Source organism: Volvox carteri (assembly GCF_000143455.1).
Source record: "Volvox carteri f. nagariensis unplaced genomic scaffold VOLCAscaffold_22, whole genome shotgun sequence".
NCBI classification, from domain to species: Eukaryota; Viridiplantae; Chlorophyta; class Chlorophyceae; order Chlamydomonadales; family Volvocaceae; genus Volvox; species Volvox carteri.
The window spans coordinates 361722-378645 of NW_003307565.1; the positions used below are offsets into that span (position 1 = coordinate 361722).

General features: G+C 57.5%; 1 protein-coding gene across 1 annotated transcript; it reads right to left on the reverse strand.

Moving 5' to 3' along the window:
- Window positions 1-2044: 2044 nt before the first annotated feature.
- Window positions 2045-12829, reverse strand: VOLCADRAFT_91645 (uncharacterized protein; the record flags this gene model as incomplete). The annotated part of the gene is made up of 16 exons (XM_002951174.1): window positions 2045-3196; window positions 3679-3766; window positions 3960-4087; window positions 4333-4474; window positions 4812-4873; window positions 5251-5485; window positions 5821-6008; window positions 6437-6517; window positions 6911-7003; window positions 7339-7974; window positions 8301-8635; window positions 9009-9126; window positions 10378-10446; window positions 10782-10985; window positions 11759-12080; window positions 12789-12829. The coding sequence occupies 16 exons, from the start codon at window positions 12827-12829 to the stop codon at window positions 2045-2047; spliced, it is 3894 nt and encodes a 1297-aa protein (XP_002951220.1).
- Between the last annotated feature and the right edge of the window lie 4095 nt (window positions 12830-16924).

Consider the following 16924-nt stretch of genomic DNA (forward strand, 5'->3'; position numbering starts at 1 on the left):
AAGGGCCTCCTCCCTTTTCTGTCTGCCATGAAGGGAACTGCGGAGGGGGGTTTGGGTGATCGTGTCGCTCCCTGGAGCTAGGAGCTAGGAGGGGGCAATCGACTGCCAAGGGCCTGCAGGGGATTGGGTGCGCGGGGTTGCCCATTTTTAGCCCTGTGGCATCGAGCTTACGCGTACTTTCCGGGTTTACCGGGTTTTAAGATTTGATCATCTGCGGCTGTTTGGGTTTCAAGACGCGGGGGTGGCGCTAGCGGGGGGCTGTTACCCCTCCCTGGAGGGTTTCCCCCTCGTTCATTCTCTCCCAAGTCGGCATAAAAGATGTCAGCTCTGAAGACGCGAAGAATCAGAGTGTGGCGTGATTTCATTTGTGAAATAATAAGAAACTTTCGTTCTTGGTTCGCTCGAATGTATTGGACTGTTCCAGTGCGGTGCATCGAAATATCGGAACGTAATGCAGCGAATGGCAGGACAGCGCGGGCGCGGGCGCGGGCCGGGCCGGGCCGGGGCGGTCGCCCTTGCCCCTTAGGAGCGACGCGGGCCCGACGCTTCTGGAGAGCTGATGACCATCCTTTCCATAATTGTTTGCTCCCAGAGCCCGACAACAGCACGGCTCCTGGACCGCACGCAACTTCAGGAGAGGGTTTGTACTCGCCCTAAGGAGGAAATTGGACCAGATACGTGACATGATCCTCATGACACTGGTAAAAGATTGCAGTACTGTTGCTCACATTACCGTGCAGTTACCGGTTCATCATTCGGCTTTTCAACAGGCTGACATACGGACGACTTGGCCCGGCGGCACTAACTTGGGGGGGGGCCCAGAGTACGGGCTACCCAAAGCGAGGGCAAGCGGATAGCCTCGCCAAGAAGCACACCGGTGCCTAAGTCCTAAAAGACAGTATTGCTCATATGCGATTACCATAGCGCGATTACCATACCCCCCTAACCATGTAACACACACACATATGCGATTACCATAGCGCGATTACCATACCCCCCAACCATGTAACACACACACACATATGCGATTACCATAGCGCGATTACCATACCCCCCAACCATGTGACACACACATATGCGATTACCAGAGCGCGGTTCCGACGGGTGAAGGCCACACACGCGGTTGATAACACTCCACCAGAAGGACAAAAGGACCGTCAGGTGGAAGGTTCGGTTCCCAGGAAAGCCCCCAACAACACGGCCAGCAGCAGCCGGGGGAGGGGAGACACGGCGCACCCGGGGATGAACACGACACCAGCGCTGGTGTGGACGACAGACAAGCACGCATGCGCCCCGCCGATGCGCGAGGAGGTCAGAGCCTTTCAAACGCAATGCATTTCATTCTAGGTCGGAATTATATCCACGTTCGGAAGCTCGTGATGGAGATGCATGATGGGCGGTAGAACCTTTTGGAATCCAGGTAAGGGTGTGCAAGGTGTCGGGCCTGCCGCGGCACGTGCTGGATTTCGTCGTGTTTGACCCCCAACAAAGCAAGAAGCTTGTGGGGGTACATTGGCGCGCCAGCAGGGGTGGTAGCCGCCGCAGCACTTTAGTAAATCCCTTCGATTGCAGGCACCATCTATATAACGGACTATATATATCACATGCCTACCTAATTTACCGATTCAACAGGGTTGGTCTGTTGTATGCTGTGCGAGGAAGCCTATCGTGAAATAACGAACGTAAGGCTCCTATCGTCCCTTCCTCGGCAATGTTAGAAGCGAGGTGAGGCGTCCTTTTCCACGTGTTCCTGTGATCGCAATATGACATGCTTTCCAGGATTTGGACTACACGGCTGCCGTGGCGTGGACGTGGACGTGGTCGTGGCGTAGTGAGACGGTTAGTGCCCTACCTCCAAGCCTCGCGAAGCGCTAAGGGAACTGGACGCTTGAAGGGTGCGGCTGTTGTGCCGAACGTTTTCGTGCCAGTACCTTAATCCTAAGCCCTAAAACCCTAAGTTTTTGAGCCAGTAAGCACACAAGTGAGGACTTGCACACGCGCTCCAAAACCACCTCTGCCCATCATTACATGCCACCAGGCAGTCTTACGGCCGCCGCATCGCCATCTTACGAAGCCGTGCCAGACTGGCTTGCCGTACCCACGGCGGAAGCTGCCGAAGCACTCCAGGGAAACCCCACAGCCAGCGCAGCTCGTCCACCACGTCATGCGCCCACCAAAGTCGCATCTCCGAAACCGCTGCCGCAAGCGCGGGATGGTCCCGTGGGTCAGTTAGCTCAATCGGCAGAGGAAGCTGGAATGGCTCGTCTTCCATATTGGCATCATTGGCGTCATCATCGCTGACGTCACCACTCGTATCATCCGACACACCATGTCGTGCTGATAAGATGCCGCGTCTGGATCCGTCACTGCTGCCGCCTAACAGGCCGTACGGATCCACAGGATCGGGGCCTCGCATCCTAGGATCAAACACGTACGGAGATGACGCAGATGGCGCCTTCAGCTGCTGCTGCTGGGTGACCGAGTCACCTGCGACTGCCGAGGCGCGGCCGCCGCTGCCGGTCCTGCTACCCGCAAAGCCGGTGGCGAGGCCGCCGCTCAACTCCTCCTCCTCCGCTGCCCCGTCGTCGTACATTTCCCGAAGAAGCTGCTCGTAATAGTCGTCATCCGCCTCCGCCTCCTCCGTCACATCCTCCTGACCCTCCAAGGACAGATCCGCGGGTAGCTCCCACACCGAAGCATCCCCACCCCAGCCCCCTTCACTGTCCCACGGGTCACTCTCTCCTAGCAAGCCCTCCGCAGGAAACTCCGGCCCCAATACCTCCTCCTCTTCCCCTACCGCCTCTTCCGCTTCTCCTGCCATCATCCCGCCCGCCAATACCCGTCCCGCCGCCGCCTCCGTCAACCCATCCACAACCTCCGTCGGCACGCCATAATCGCCGTACAGATTCGCGTTGTACATTAATGACGACCAGAGCGAGCTGTCAATCGCGCTGCGCCGCCGCCGTGGCCCTCCGCCGCCGCCGCCACCATCGGCGATACCGGCGACGCGGACGTGGAGGCCCCCAGGTGTCGCCGCAGCGGTGGCGGCGGCGCCACGGAGTCGCAGCGGCGAAGGGCCCAGGCAGCCGCCAGCGGCGGCACGGAGCGCCGCCGGGATTAGCGCCGCTGCCGGCGGTCTAGGCACCCGTAGCCTCAGCGCCTTGGCCAGCTGACGTTGCCACTGCAAGGGCGGCTCCTGGCGGCCCCGCCGTGCCGTCACCGCCGTTGCGTTGAGGACATGGGAAAGGGTGCATCATCATCATCACCATTATGTTAGGCAGCGCACAAATACAATCTCACGAGAATATTCTCTTTTAAGGAAATTTTTTAATCGTTCACAAACTCAGTCAGTTGGGTTTATTAGGTTATGGAAAAAATTGAGGTAAAAAATTGGAAATTTCCTCCGTTGTGATGATTTTGCGCCATCCGAGCCCGTTTTGAAAATTGACGTCGTCGTCGTCGTCCGTGTTGCGAAACAGAAGGGCACAAAAGCGCTATTTGGGGCGGACATGGCAGCACAATCCAGAGCGGCACATACAGACAGACAGACAGCCATACATGCAAAAACCGCAAAAAAGGACATACATGTCAAAAGGAAAACTCCTCCGTCGATCACAGAGCCTTGCAGAAGGTGCCATCCCGTCATACCTCCCGTACCCAACCCACTTCGCCGCTTACCAGATCCGGCGGCATCATATCCGCTACGGCGCAGTACAGCAGTACGACGCTGCGTGCCGAACAAGTGTCCCATTTAACGCCCGTTTCCCTGTCCAAGCGGTCCAAGCCGCCCAGCAGCCAAAACACAGCAGAGGGGTTGAGGCAGCACGTTAACCGGATTGGGAGCTGATAGATCCAGCGGTTTTTTTTACTGGATCCAGAATTGGTGGATCTGGATCTGGAACTGGACGAAAACAGTGCCGATCTTCCCACCCTGGAGCCCCTCCTCCTCCTCCGCCCACCTGAACACGGCATCCCAGAATCGCTTGCTGTCCGTACTCCAGCCGTACTGAGATAAGCCCCACAGAAACAGCCCCAGAGCCTCCCCGCTCATCCCCGCCATGCGCCGATAGCCGCCGGCGGCCAGCTCCTTTCGAAGATCCGAGGTTCGGGTGGTTAGGGTAGTTAGTTGGTTAGGGTTGTTACGGTGGTTAGCGTAGAGCACAGCGAAAATCAAGCAAGTCGTTTTAAAGAGGAGGCCGGTTTCGAAGGAGAAAAGAAGACATTAGCAAGGGGAATAGGGAGGTACGGAGACGGTTTGTTCCATTTGTGTGTTTTTATTGGATCTCTGCGGAAAGGCCCCGCGCCTTTGGCCGTACTTCACTCCACTCCTACCTTGACCCAGGGCTCCTGTAGCGGCCACCCCAGCACGGCAAAGCCGTACGCAATGAGGCCATGGTCTTCGTTGACAGTGGTTTCGGCGCCAAGACGCCTCCGTACCTCCGCTGCGAATAACGTCATCCAGGCATCCGAGGGCCTGTGGCGGCGGCGGCGGCGGCGGGGGAGGTGATTTTTATTTTTTCAAGCTGCTGCGAACCTGTGGAGGTGCACATGTGCACATGTAAATAAATATAAAACAGCTGCTGCCCGAGAAGTTTGTCCGTACATACCTGTACTGCAGATCTGCTAGTGCAGAGATTGTCGTAGTCAGGTTTGCAGTACTGGTGCTGCGAAGCAGGGTGCTCATGCGCGCGAGCAACGCCCCCATCGCCGTGTCCACCACCACCGACCCCCCCTCTTGCGCAGCGGCCTCGCCACCACCGCCGCCGCCGCCGTTGCCGTCACCACCGCTGTCGCCACCGCTTCTGCCGTACCACGGCGACTCCTCGTGGAATGGACCCATGAGTGTCCGCAGCTGCGCGGCAGCCCAGAGCGACTGCGCCACGCAGGTGGCGTCGAAGGTGGATGTGACCCGTGGGTCTGCCGCAGCCCGCCACCACGCCGCCATCCACGCTCCACTCGGCGGCCGGCGCAGTACGGCCAGCGCCCACAGCGACATACTTAGATCGTTGCCGTCGGCGGTTCTGGAGCGCATTCCGTGCAGGACCTAACGATTCGTATGCATAGTAAAAATATTTTGCATAGTGCAAAATTTAGGTAAAGAAGTGCACAACTCGAAAATCCACTTTTTGAGAACTGAGAAAAAAATAACTTCCCGCCAAAAAAACACAACCATCAATTTCGAGCCATCAAGTTGAAGCGCACACAGCAGCAACCAACAGCAACCAACAGCAAATGAACAACTAACCGTACCTGGGACAGAATAGCTTCGACTAGAGGCTGTGGCAGAGTCCCGAGCCCAACGCCGGTCGCAGCAGCTGCAGCGCCTGCTGCGGCTTGCTGCAGCTGTGGCTGCTGTGGCTGCTGCTGCGTTGTGCTCCGTGCCCAAGCCCAAAGCAACCGACTCGCTTGCACGGGTGTGAGGCTGGCGGTGTGAGGTCGGACGGCCCGTGCCAGTGCGTGGAGAAACGTCTCTCCGGGGCGCCATCTGGCCGCGCAGGCAGGTGGGCGGACGGGCGGACGGCAGTAAGGTGCGGTAGGTTAGATGGTCCGTGGTTAGATGGATTCACGCAATTTGGGGAAGGACTTTGTACGGCTGTCCGTACAGCACGCGCGCGCCAGGCTAAGACAAACTCAACGACAAATGAAATATCACCGCTATTGTCAATTTACGTGGGAAAAATCAGAACAGACAGAAAACAAAAAACAGCAATCAGAGCAAAGGTCGCGCGGTGTGCAGGTGTGCGCGCGGGATACGTTCGGATTGGGAGGGGAGGGGCTTGCAGGAGGGGCTGCAGCGCAGCGCACCACAGCACAGCGCACCTTTCAAACGAGGCCGCGTAATACGCTAGAGCCGCCAGCTGCTCCGCGTCCATCAGAGACATGAGCCGGACCGCGGCCGCGTGAAGCCCCGAGCCCACCTCCGGACGTGGAGCGTAACCCAGCCTCGCCAGAGAGCCGTACACCGACAGCAGCTGGGCTGGACTTAGGTCTCGGAGCCGGTTGTGCAGCTGCAGAAGACACAAACAGACAGACAGACAGATATACAGACATTGCGGTGCATTGGCACCCAGGTTTCTCTTCCTCGGCAGCAAGCTCTATGAGGAGTAGGGGTTACATCAATTTGAGGTTCGGGAGATGAGGACAGTGCTCCAGGAAGGCCCCCCTTTACCCCACTACTCCTCGGACAAAACACACACCCGTAGGCAAGGACATCCCCACGCTCACCTTCCACCATCCAAACCACCCGTCGACACCCACACCACACCCACCTCCCCACACCACACCCACCTCCCCACACCACACCCACCTCCCCACACCACACCCACCTCCCACCTCCCCACACCACACCCACCTCCCCACACCACACCCACCTCCCACCTCCCCACCACACCCACCTCTCCACCACACCCACCTCCCACCTCCCCACCCAACCCACCTGCCCGGCCAGCGCTCGCAGCCATGCCCTGTCAGGTACGTAGTCCAGCGCCGCCAGGGCCCAGGCAATACGGCACAGACCCTGATGAGGTACGACACGCGGGGGGCCACAGAACGTCACAGAACGTCTCTCCGGAATGTCACCAGAGTCGGGTGCGGGTGCGGGTGCGGGTGCAGGTCGGGCCGGTGATGGCAGCGACGCCGAGGGCAGGCGGGTTTCTCTCTGAGTGGAATGCTCAGATGCACTGCACCGCACCAGACGGAGACAGAAACGTCGTGGAGACTGGGGAGGAGCTCGCATGTCCCACATGGTTGAGGGGGGAGAGGGAGGGGGTCATGGAACAAGTAAGATGACCGATAACCGCTAAAAGACATGCACTGTCCCGTACTCCCGTACTGCCGTACTCCCGTACTGGCGTACCCCTCGAGCTCCATTCAGCCTTCTAACCACTACAGAACATCCACATACCCGCACCCCGTCCCCGCACAGCCCTCCTGTTAACCCGACCTCCGGCTCGAAGTCGCGCATGCGGCCCCTCACGCGCTCCAGAACCAGCCGCATCCAGTCCTAAGGGACAGGTTCCGGAGCGGAGTGATGGGTGGCGGAAGGGGAGGGGGGGGAGGGGGGCCCTGACGAAAGGGTAGGCGCCTCCAGGGGTCTCCTGACGGACGTGTAGCTCCCCCGAGGGGTTGGTTTTCGTGAACTGAAGGCGGAGCGGAGAAGGCAGTAGTGATGAGGACGTGGCATTGGGGTCACTGCAGTAGCAGCAACTACCAACAACCACATAGTCGGCTATAATAGCGGAACCGCTGTGCTAGGGGTTGCGGGCTGGTGGTTGCCCTGTTCACTGTGCAAGCTAGCGTCGCAAAAAGCGAGTATGGCAGTCTGTCCGACTGTCGTACCTGTGGAGGAAGGTACGACAGGCGAGCCAGAGACCACAGAAGCTGCCACATTTCCGTCGGGCCGCATTCCCCTAGCAGATCCAGGCTGGCGTCGCATAAGGCCCTCAACCAAGGCTTGTCCGGCAGCGGCAGCGGAGGCGCTGTAGCGGCGGCGGCGGCGGCTGCTACTCTGACGGGAGCTTCCGCGCCGCTGCTGCCCCCGTACGCCGTCGCGACGCCCCATGCAAGACTCGCCAGGTCTGACGGTGTCCAGGGTTTAGGCGCCGGCGGCGGCGGTGCTGCCGCCGCCGCCGCCGCCGCCATCTTTGCCCTGCGATCACGGCGTTGTCGCTTCTGAACATCTGCCGGCGGCGGCGGTGGCGGCGCCACTGTAGTGGCAACAGGAGCAGCGTCGCCGCGGGTGGGGGCGGCGGCGGCGGCGGCTGCAGTTGCAGCCATCTCCGCAAACACGCCGCGGGTCCGTACGGGTCCCTGGACCCCGCCGGCGCTAGCCAGCGCCGCGGCAGCGGCAGCGGTGGCGGCGGCAGCAGCGGTCCGGCGGGCAGCCAGCGTGCGCAGATGCTCTCCTGACGTACGTATCACTATGTCGTACAGCTTCCGAGATCTGATTTGGAGCATGCCCATGCCGTACGCGATCTGCGGATGGGCAGCCAGGAACAGGTTTGGCAAATCGGAAATGTGTTCCAGATCCTGACGCACGTACGACAATACTGCAACATATCTATACCTTTGCATCTCAAAAAGTAAGGCAGCTCCCGTACATTCAGTTTCCTTAATCGTCCTTCACCTGCGTGGCTCACCGCCGTGGCTTTTCCCGGCCCGGTGCGATTTCTGTTAAATCCCACCACACACACCATATTCGTCCTAGGGGGTTTTCCAACGAAATTGACACACCATTTGTCCTCACCAAACCCATCCAACCAAACCTGCGCAACGTCGTAACCGCCGTAACCGACGCTAACCGCATCAGCACCGCCGCTGCCGCTCCCCGCCACCCTGCCGTCATCAACGCGGTCGTCAGGCCATGTACGGCGCGTCAGCGCCGCCACTGCCGCGGCGGTCAGCCGGCTGCAAAAAGTGCTGTACGCCGCCGCTTCAGCGGGGCCAAACGTCGCCGGGGCCGCCGTCATGGCACCGCCCCCCTGCCCCCCCCATCCTGCTCCTCCCCCAACCACTGCACCACCGCCATCCAATGCGGCGCCTTCCACAGCGGCAGCAGCTTCCGACAGCTCCCGACCCGCAGGACCGCCGCCGCCGCCGCCGCCGCCGCCGCCACCGGGGACATCCGCCAATAAACCTACAGACGCACATTGTCAGACGGAGGGAGCGCGGGTTCGCTCTCATTCCCCGGCTCTCGCGCTCTATCCTTTGTGGCCGCGCGAGTGGCGAGTGGTGGTGGGCGGCAGGTGGGTGGTGGATGTATCGCAGAGAACACCGAGGAGGTTCACCAGCGCGTGCACGCGCTCCGAAACCGGTCTGAGAGAGCCAAGAGCGGGGAAACGATCTGGGAAAGGCAAGGCAGCCAAGCGCCTGGGTGCTGCCGCGGCATGTGATGACGATCCCAGAATTTACACATACACATATATACACACATACATATACATATACATATATACACACACATACACACAAAACACACACACACACATACACACACACGACCCACGTACCCGCGGCCCTTTTGAAGAGTGCGGCCACAATCCCCGAATCCAGCTGACCCCCGGGGGAGGCCTCCGCAGCCGCCTCAAGCAAGGTTCGCAGCTGCAGCCAGTCGCTCGCGGAGAGGACCTGACGGGAAATATACGGCGGAGCAACACTCGGCAGGGCGTACATACAGACATCTCTCCCCGTACAGCATACCACCGTACCACTCCGTACACCATTCTACGCTTCATAGCATATGTAGCCATAGCGTCGTGCATCCGGCGGGACAACGCCGCTCGTCTTTTTCAGCTCTTCCACTTCCTTATCACAAAAAAACATTACATCGCTAGATATGTGTGTGGATCTCGGCTATGAACGGCGCGCGCGTGTGTCCGCTGACCCGCTTATTTCGTCTGGCGCCCTCGGCTGGGCCCCCCTCAGGGTTACAGGTATGTACGGCCCCTCGCTACATCTCGGGCGGGTAGTAACGCACCTCCAGGTGGTGTAAAACACATGATACAAACATACATACATACACGGCTTTGACGGAACCCCCCCACTCGTGCGGCACTTGTAACTTGTAACTTGTATACATACAGGCAGGCGGCTGGCAGAGGTTAAGGCCTGACTTCTGCTCCCAGCCGACCCGGGTTCAAATCCGCCTGCCGACCTCTCGGGTATTTGAGGAGAATTGAAATGGGAGGTGGCCCCCCATCTTATGGACGATGTAGGACGTGATAAAATCAACTTGCGAGCTAACCAGGAACTAAGTTGATGCGCCGTTGATCCGCTAGAATTGGTTGGATGCTGGTGGTGAGTTGCCGAACCCAACAAATACAATCTGAAGATTAGGGTGCCCCTCTAGCAGGGGAGAGCAGGGACTGCCCGGGGAAGGGGCCGCTGGCACCCTGTAACAACATACATACATACACACATACATACACACAATACCTCGTCAATGACTGCCCGACGGAGCTCCTCCGTGCGCCGGACTTCATCGCCAGTGGCGATTGGTGAGGAGGCTGAATCGCCCAGTACTCGTTGAGGCGGCGGCGACGGCGCCGGCGATGGTGGATTTCCTTCACCGCTGCTGCGATGGCGGCTCCGTCGGAGCTGTCCGGCCGCCGCCGGCGTGCTGTACAGTACGAACTGGCGAAGGTACGACTTGTACCGCCATTGCTCCTTCACCCTGGTGCGGAATAGCTGATCAGCTACAGCAGCAGCAGCAGCAGCAACAAAGCCACTGCCGCTGCCGATGTTACTGCGACTGCTGTCTCCGCCACCGTCGCAGCGACCGCCGCCTCCGCCAGCACCTAGACCGGGGTCGGCGCCAACGGCGGCGTCGCCGTATCCGGCCGCGACGGAGCCGCCGTCAGCCCCCTCCGCCATCCCCACCATGTGTACGGCCGCGGGTACAGGGCCCCCCAGGAGCCGCCACTCTTCTTGACTGGGCGGTGCGGTGACCTGCGGTTCAGTGGTGAGGCGAAGGATTCCGAGGAAGGGCGGTTCATCCCGACAAACATCTCGACAAACATCCCGAATAAAGGAAGGAGGGAAAACCTCCCAGGCGGCGGTGGCGGCGGCGGCGGCGGAGGAGGGGGGGGAACAAAACACCGCGGGAACCGCAGTCCCATGAACAAGACACTGAAAACAAACGAAGAGATACTTCCCCAAAAAGAAATAAAAGTCAGCTTAACGGACCCCCGGTGAACCCCCGGTGGTCTATCGCTCCACTCCAGGGGGGGAAATGGTGCGGTACACATGCAGTACTCGGTACTAGCACGCAGCTAGCAGCTCACCTCCCGCTGCGAGGCCGCCTCCGCCTCAGCTCGTGCCAGCAGCCGGCCCGTCATGGGGGCCTCCGAGAACAACTCCAGGGGCTGAACCTCGGCGGGGGGCAGCGCCGGCGGCGGCAGCGGCACGTCGGGGTGTACGGCAGCAACGGCAGCAGCAGCAGCGGCGCCCGCTGGGTCCCCCAGCAGCTCGCGCTCAACGTAGGCGACCTGGCGTGTCAGTGTGTGCGCGGCAGAGAGGAACGAGTACATCACAGCGGCAGCAGATGCTAACTCACGACACAGTACTGCCGTACTGTGCATGTGTGTTATTGTGTGGCTTTCTTCGAGCTGCGCAAGGTCACGGCGGAGAGGAGCTCTAGGGGGGAGGGAGGACTCCAGGAACGGAAAATTCCGGATTTTGCCAGAAAAAAGTGAAATGGTAATGGCGCCCAGAGGGGCGCCAAGAACAGAGAGGGGAGACCTGGATAGATAGATAGATAGATAGATAGATGCAGCGGCAGTGGCAACGGACGGATGTAAACAATCATGGACAAGGTGGCTAAAGGCTATCTGTCGGTGGAACACCCAGGCTGCGGGTCGCGGGCAGCAAGGGACGCCGCGCGGGAAAGAGAGCCCCGTCGTCGACGGCGGCAGTTGCTTAACTAGGCAATCCTCCACGCGAGGAAGCAGGTAGTGCTGTGTGCGAAGCGGCCGATACGTACCACACGCGCCAGCCGGGCAACCAGCGGATCTACCGCTCCCGTTCCGTCGCCACCATTGGTGCTACTGCTGCTACTGCCGCCATCCACCACGCCCCAGCCACCACCAACATCATCACTGCTACCCTTTCCGCTGCCAAAACGTGTGGTCGTCGGAGCGAATGTATAGTTACCAGCATCGGCAGCAGCTGTGGTAGCTGCAGCAGCGGTGGCGGCGGCGCCGGCGGCAGTCGCAGCGTCATCTGCCCTGGGGGTTATTGCTCCCGCCAGCGGGGTGGATACCGTCGGCGGCTGTAGCGCCGCCGTGGCGGGAGCTGCCGACGCCAATACCCCACTTTGCACATCGCCGCCGCCTCTCGGGCGCCTCGGGGTATTAGAGCCGGCGCCAGCTTCTGAGCTAGGGGCATCCACGGCGCCCGTGACTCCAAGTAAGCTGTTGGCCTCGGCGCTGTCCTGCTGGCCGCCGCGGGGGTTGCTAGTGCTCCCGGGGGGACCGTCGACAACGCCGGCGCTGCCGCTACTGCCGCCGCGGCGGTGTGAAAGCAATGCACCCTTCCCACGCGCAAGCCGGGATAGCAAACCGCTACTACTGCCGCCGCTGCTGCTGCGTGCCGGGGCCCGGGGCGGTGATGGAGTCGGTGCCACCTCCCCCCCATCCTCGCCGTCGCGTCCGCCGGCAGTGGCACCTGCAGCGGCGGCCCTGTTCCGCCGTCTGCGAGCAGAACCTGTCGAGATGTCGTTGCTGTTCCCAGCCTTCTCCGCGTTGCCCCCATGGCTGTTAGACGTGTCGGCGCCGGCACTGCCGGTGTCCCGGCCGCGGCTGGTGCTGTAAGACGCGACTTGTGCAAAGGCCAGACGATGACGCAAGGGCAGGGAGACTCTAGAGAGCGCTTGGCGACGGAGGCACTTACATAGACCTAGGCTGGAAAGCTCGCGGACGGCCGAATGGCATATCGCCCCGGCAGCGGCATGCGGGCCGTGAGCAGCAGCAGAGGCGACTCCAGGGGCCAAGGCTGGAAGGTTCGGTGTAGCTCTTGTACGCGTACTGTGACTGCATAGGAAGTTTGTTTGGGGAAGACATGGCCTTCAGGGTAAATAAGGATGAGCGAGGGTGGTGCTGGTTCGTTGGTTGGTTGGTTGGCTGGTTGGTTGGTAGGGAAAGGCTCGCCAGAAGTGCGCGTACGGTTCATTCAGTTCCACAGGCTTGTGTGATTTTGTGGTTTGCGCTTCATTGAGTATTCGGCAATGGCCGCCATGTATGGCATGCAAGGCTACGCGCACACTACATTTGGTAAAGTTTAAGCAAACGCACCAGGTCAGGACTGACTGAGAATATGAGCTTAACAAGTCCATGATACCAGAGCACTTCAAGTTTCATTTGCTCTGGCAAAGCTGCCGCAGCGGCGGCCTTTGCATTATCTTATCTTTGCCCTAACCGATATTATGAGACGGTCGCCAGTAGGGAAGAAATCTGATTATTTAAATCAGCAAAAATAAGTGTTGGCTGTGTATCCGTGTGTTGAAGCCGATCAATAGTTGACTGCTCCATTGATGACTTGTACTGCTATAAAACAAACAAAATAACTTGTAGCGCATCAACATGCGAACTATCCGTATGTCGTGCTACCTTAAACTCCGGAATTAAGAACGACTGCGACCAACGGATGCAACGACCATTAACTGCTTTGCGGCAGCTACATAATTCAACTTGCATTCAGACGTCGGCAAAAGGAGTACTTCTGCAGCTTACATTAGGCCCATTTCTATAAGCTTTGGGTGTGCGGATGCGATGCGGAGGAGCACATGAAGTAGAGCAGGCTGCTGCTTTCGTTTATGTTTAATTGTGAAGGAAGCTGCCTCTTACGGACTTCATGGACATTGTCAGGTCGCAATCAGGATTTACTGCTGTTAATTTAAGGTCACAGTGGGTCTGATGATGATAGCTACGCGGAGGTAGGCTGTGCCGTGGCAGTCCTGGACGCAGTCCTGGACACACAACTACTGACGTGAAGCGTCAGGATGATCTACGATGATGTCCCAGTTAACGGCGTCAATTTGCGGTGTAGTGTAGTGTGCGATAAAATGCATCACAACCTGAAGAAGGCTTTCAATTGTTAAAACGAGCTGCCAATGGCACATAGAGACAACTCCGAAGGTCTCTACCAGGCCATATCGTTACAATAAGGCAACTGACGAAGACAACGAAGCAACGAAATTTACTGTCTCGCAGCACTGAGCGAAGCCGTACGCCGCACAAGTCGAGAGAAATCTCGAGCGCGCGCGCGGGTACTAAATCCTACCACGAGTGTTCATAGCAGGAATACCAAACGTCCAGACTGACGAACTATCGAAAACAGAGCCCGGAATACGGAAGTCTGGCTGGAATTCAACACTCCCACGCAAACAGACTTCCACACAGCGTTCGTACGGTACGACTTAATGCGCAGCAAAAGGTAGCAACTTAACGGTGCAGACGCGAGAGCAGAGTTTCCTAGAGCTCCCACGCTGCAGAAACACATAACAGTCGCCAAGAAGATGAGCTCCAGGTTTAACAATGCAAAGCACCTGAACATTCCCAGACTCCTCAGAACAATATACAACAACGCTACAAGGTGCCCTGCAGTGGACGAGATCGCTCACCTAACCGGAGTCACCACTCTCGTGCAGGCAGATTCACCTGAAGAATTCACTTCAGACCCATTGCGTCCATACAGAACCTGAGCTTGGATACCAGCAGAGCCTTCGTGAAAATATCGGCCAACTGCTCAGAGGTTTTGCAGTAAACCGCCCTAATTTCACCACGCTCAACCCGTTCACGCGCATAGTGATGGCAGATATCAATGTGCTTTGTGCGTGCAGTGGATACAGGGCTCTCCAGCATCGATATGCAGGCTTTATTATCGCACTTCAGCGGCACAGCTTGTGCTGGAAATCCCAGATCAAGCAGAAGATGCCTCAGCCATAATGCCTCCGTAATCGCTGCTGCTGCGGCCATATACTCTGCTTCAGCCGTAGAAGTGGCCACTGTTGGTTGCAGCTTGCTAGCCCACGGAATAGCGCCACCTCCATAAAGAAACACGTAACCACCAGTCGAGCGACGACCTTCAGCTCCTGCTAGATCTGAATCACAGAACCCGAGCGCACCAGAACTGCTCGAGTAAGAAATTCCGACTTCCTCCTTGGTGCCAATCAAGTACCTCAGAAGACCCTTGGCAAGGTTCCAATGCTCGACCGTTGGCTTGGACATATGTCGAGCTAGAGCTCCCATGGCTACTGGCTCGGACTCGGTCTTCTTTGCAGAAACATTTGCTTCGGCGTTGATCGCCAGCAAGCGCCGCCCTTGGCTCCTCAACTGTCTTCGGGTACCCAGTAGCCCTGAAGACGCGCCGTGTCTCAGTACCGGCGCTTCTCAGTACCAAACTCGTTATCACTCAAGCCACGAACAGTTTTCAAAATGCCGGACATCTTGTAGTCCTCGTGCCGTGTGATCTTCTGATATATTTCGCAACCTCGGGTGACGTATGCATCCAATGCCTCATTATCGCCCTTCTTAATCTGTTCAAAAGCTTCTGCGAGCGACGTCACTGCGGCGTCGTTTAGGTCGTCATACTTCTTCTTCAAACCATCCCAGAGCTCCTTCGCTGCGGTACTACTCTGGATGAGATTCTAATGCACACGAGCGTCCAGGAGGAGAACCATCTTGCTTAAGACTACTTGATCCTTCTTGTATGCATCCAAACACCTTGAGCCAAGACACATCAAGATCCGCCTTGTAGCCATCGGAGCCAGGACGAGGCAGCGGTCTCTCAATAGCTTCTCGGCAATCGAATTCGCCGAGATAGAAGGGCACCTTGAGGAACCATTCATCGCAGGTTTCCTTACTCAGAACAGTACGAAAAGATGACGCCATTTCGAAGGCTGGTCAACTTAAACGTCTATACCAAAAAACACTGAAATAAATGCACCGTATTTCAGTCGGGGCTCATAACCTGTTAGAACGAGCTGCCAATGGCACAAGGAGACAACTCCGTAAGTCTCTACCAGGCCATATCGTTACAATAAGGCATCTAACGAAGACAACGAAGCAGCGAGTTTCAGCGAGATTTGTTGTCTCGCAGCACTGAGCGAAGCCGTACACTGCGCAAGTCGAGAGAAATCTCTAGCGCGCGCGGGTACTAATTGCCCCCGCCTTAACTTGCCCCCGCCTTTATTATTGCCCCCGCCTTTATTACCTTCGCTAGTCATTTCTCTTCTGTGCTCCTCGTTCACCAAGCCTACCCGCATGCGAAACCCTCTATAGTCCATGGCATTTTTTCATGTGGAATAATTAATGTGAAGAAATCTAATCAAATGCTCATGAAAATTTTGACATACAGTTCAAGGAGCTCTGTCAGCAAGCACGCAACGGCATAAACCGGTACAACATACTCGGTTGCTCGGAGCTATGGCGAGGTCCCCGTGCACGTGAGAGTCATGGAACGGGGACCCCAAAACGAACGGCGCAAGGCCTCACAAGGGGAACGTAAACCCTCCCCGTCAAAATCGCAACAATTTGCATTTTTGTTTGGTACTTTTCAGCAGCTCCAAAACGTTCTGATGCTGTAAAAGCTGCAAGCTTATTAGGTGAAATGATGAACGAAGGTTCAAAACGTACTCCCCGAACCGTTCCTTCTCTGTAATCCATACCCCGGTGCTGTCCTTCAGTATAAAGAAATGTTATTCAAGTATACTGTGAAAGGGCATAGGCTCCGTTTCTCGTTGGGATGCCACGATGATTACAAAGAGGGCCGAGCGACTTAAGCCAGCTAACAACCTACAAGATGTAACAATGATGACATAACAAACTAAACAACAACAACGACTTAAATAGTTATCCAGAGCCTAGGCGGCGCCGGAAGGTCGTACATTATCCGTATCTCAAATGATCGTCCACGAGTAAAGTTAACGACTTAACAACTAACAAGAAAACCTAACATGCCCCCCTGCTTAGCTCAAGCATCGGCCTCGATGCGACCAAAGTACAAACTATGCTAAGTCGTGCGCCGCTCCGATTCCCTGAACGAAATCGGTACCAGGCTAACGAGGGGAAGGCAAAAGGGAACCGGAGTCAAGGCAAAACCTTCCCCGCACTGGATACCGGCCTAAATAAGGCGCACGACACCTATACTTGCCGGTCTGAGGAACCGGTATATATCCCAACGAACGTGTCCAAAACATCCACAAAGAGTACGCAAACCAAAAGCCTAAGGCACGGAAAGCAAACTCGGTGGATGACAAAAGAACGCAAGAGAACGCGAAAATACACAACATGCGACACGCAATACCCCGAAAAAAACAGAAGTCAAGACACGACACGCGCAAAACTGAGGCGAAATAACCCAAACTGAAACACACAGGACACGAGTCACACACAACACACATCCTATGCGTAGCGCTAGGTTGTCACGA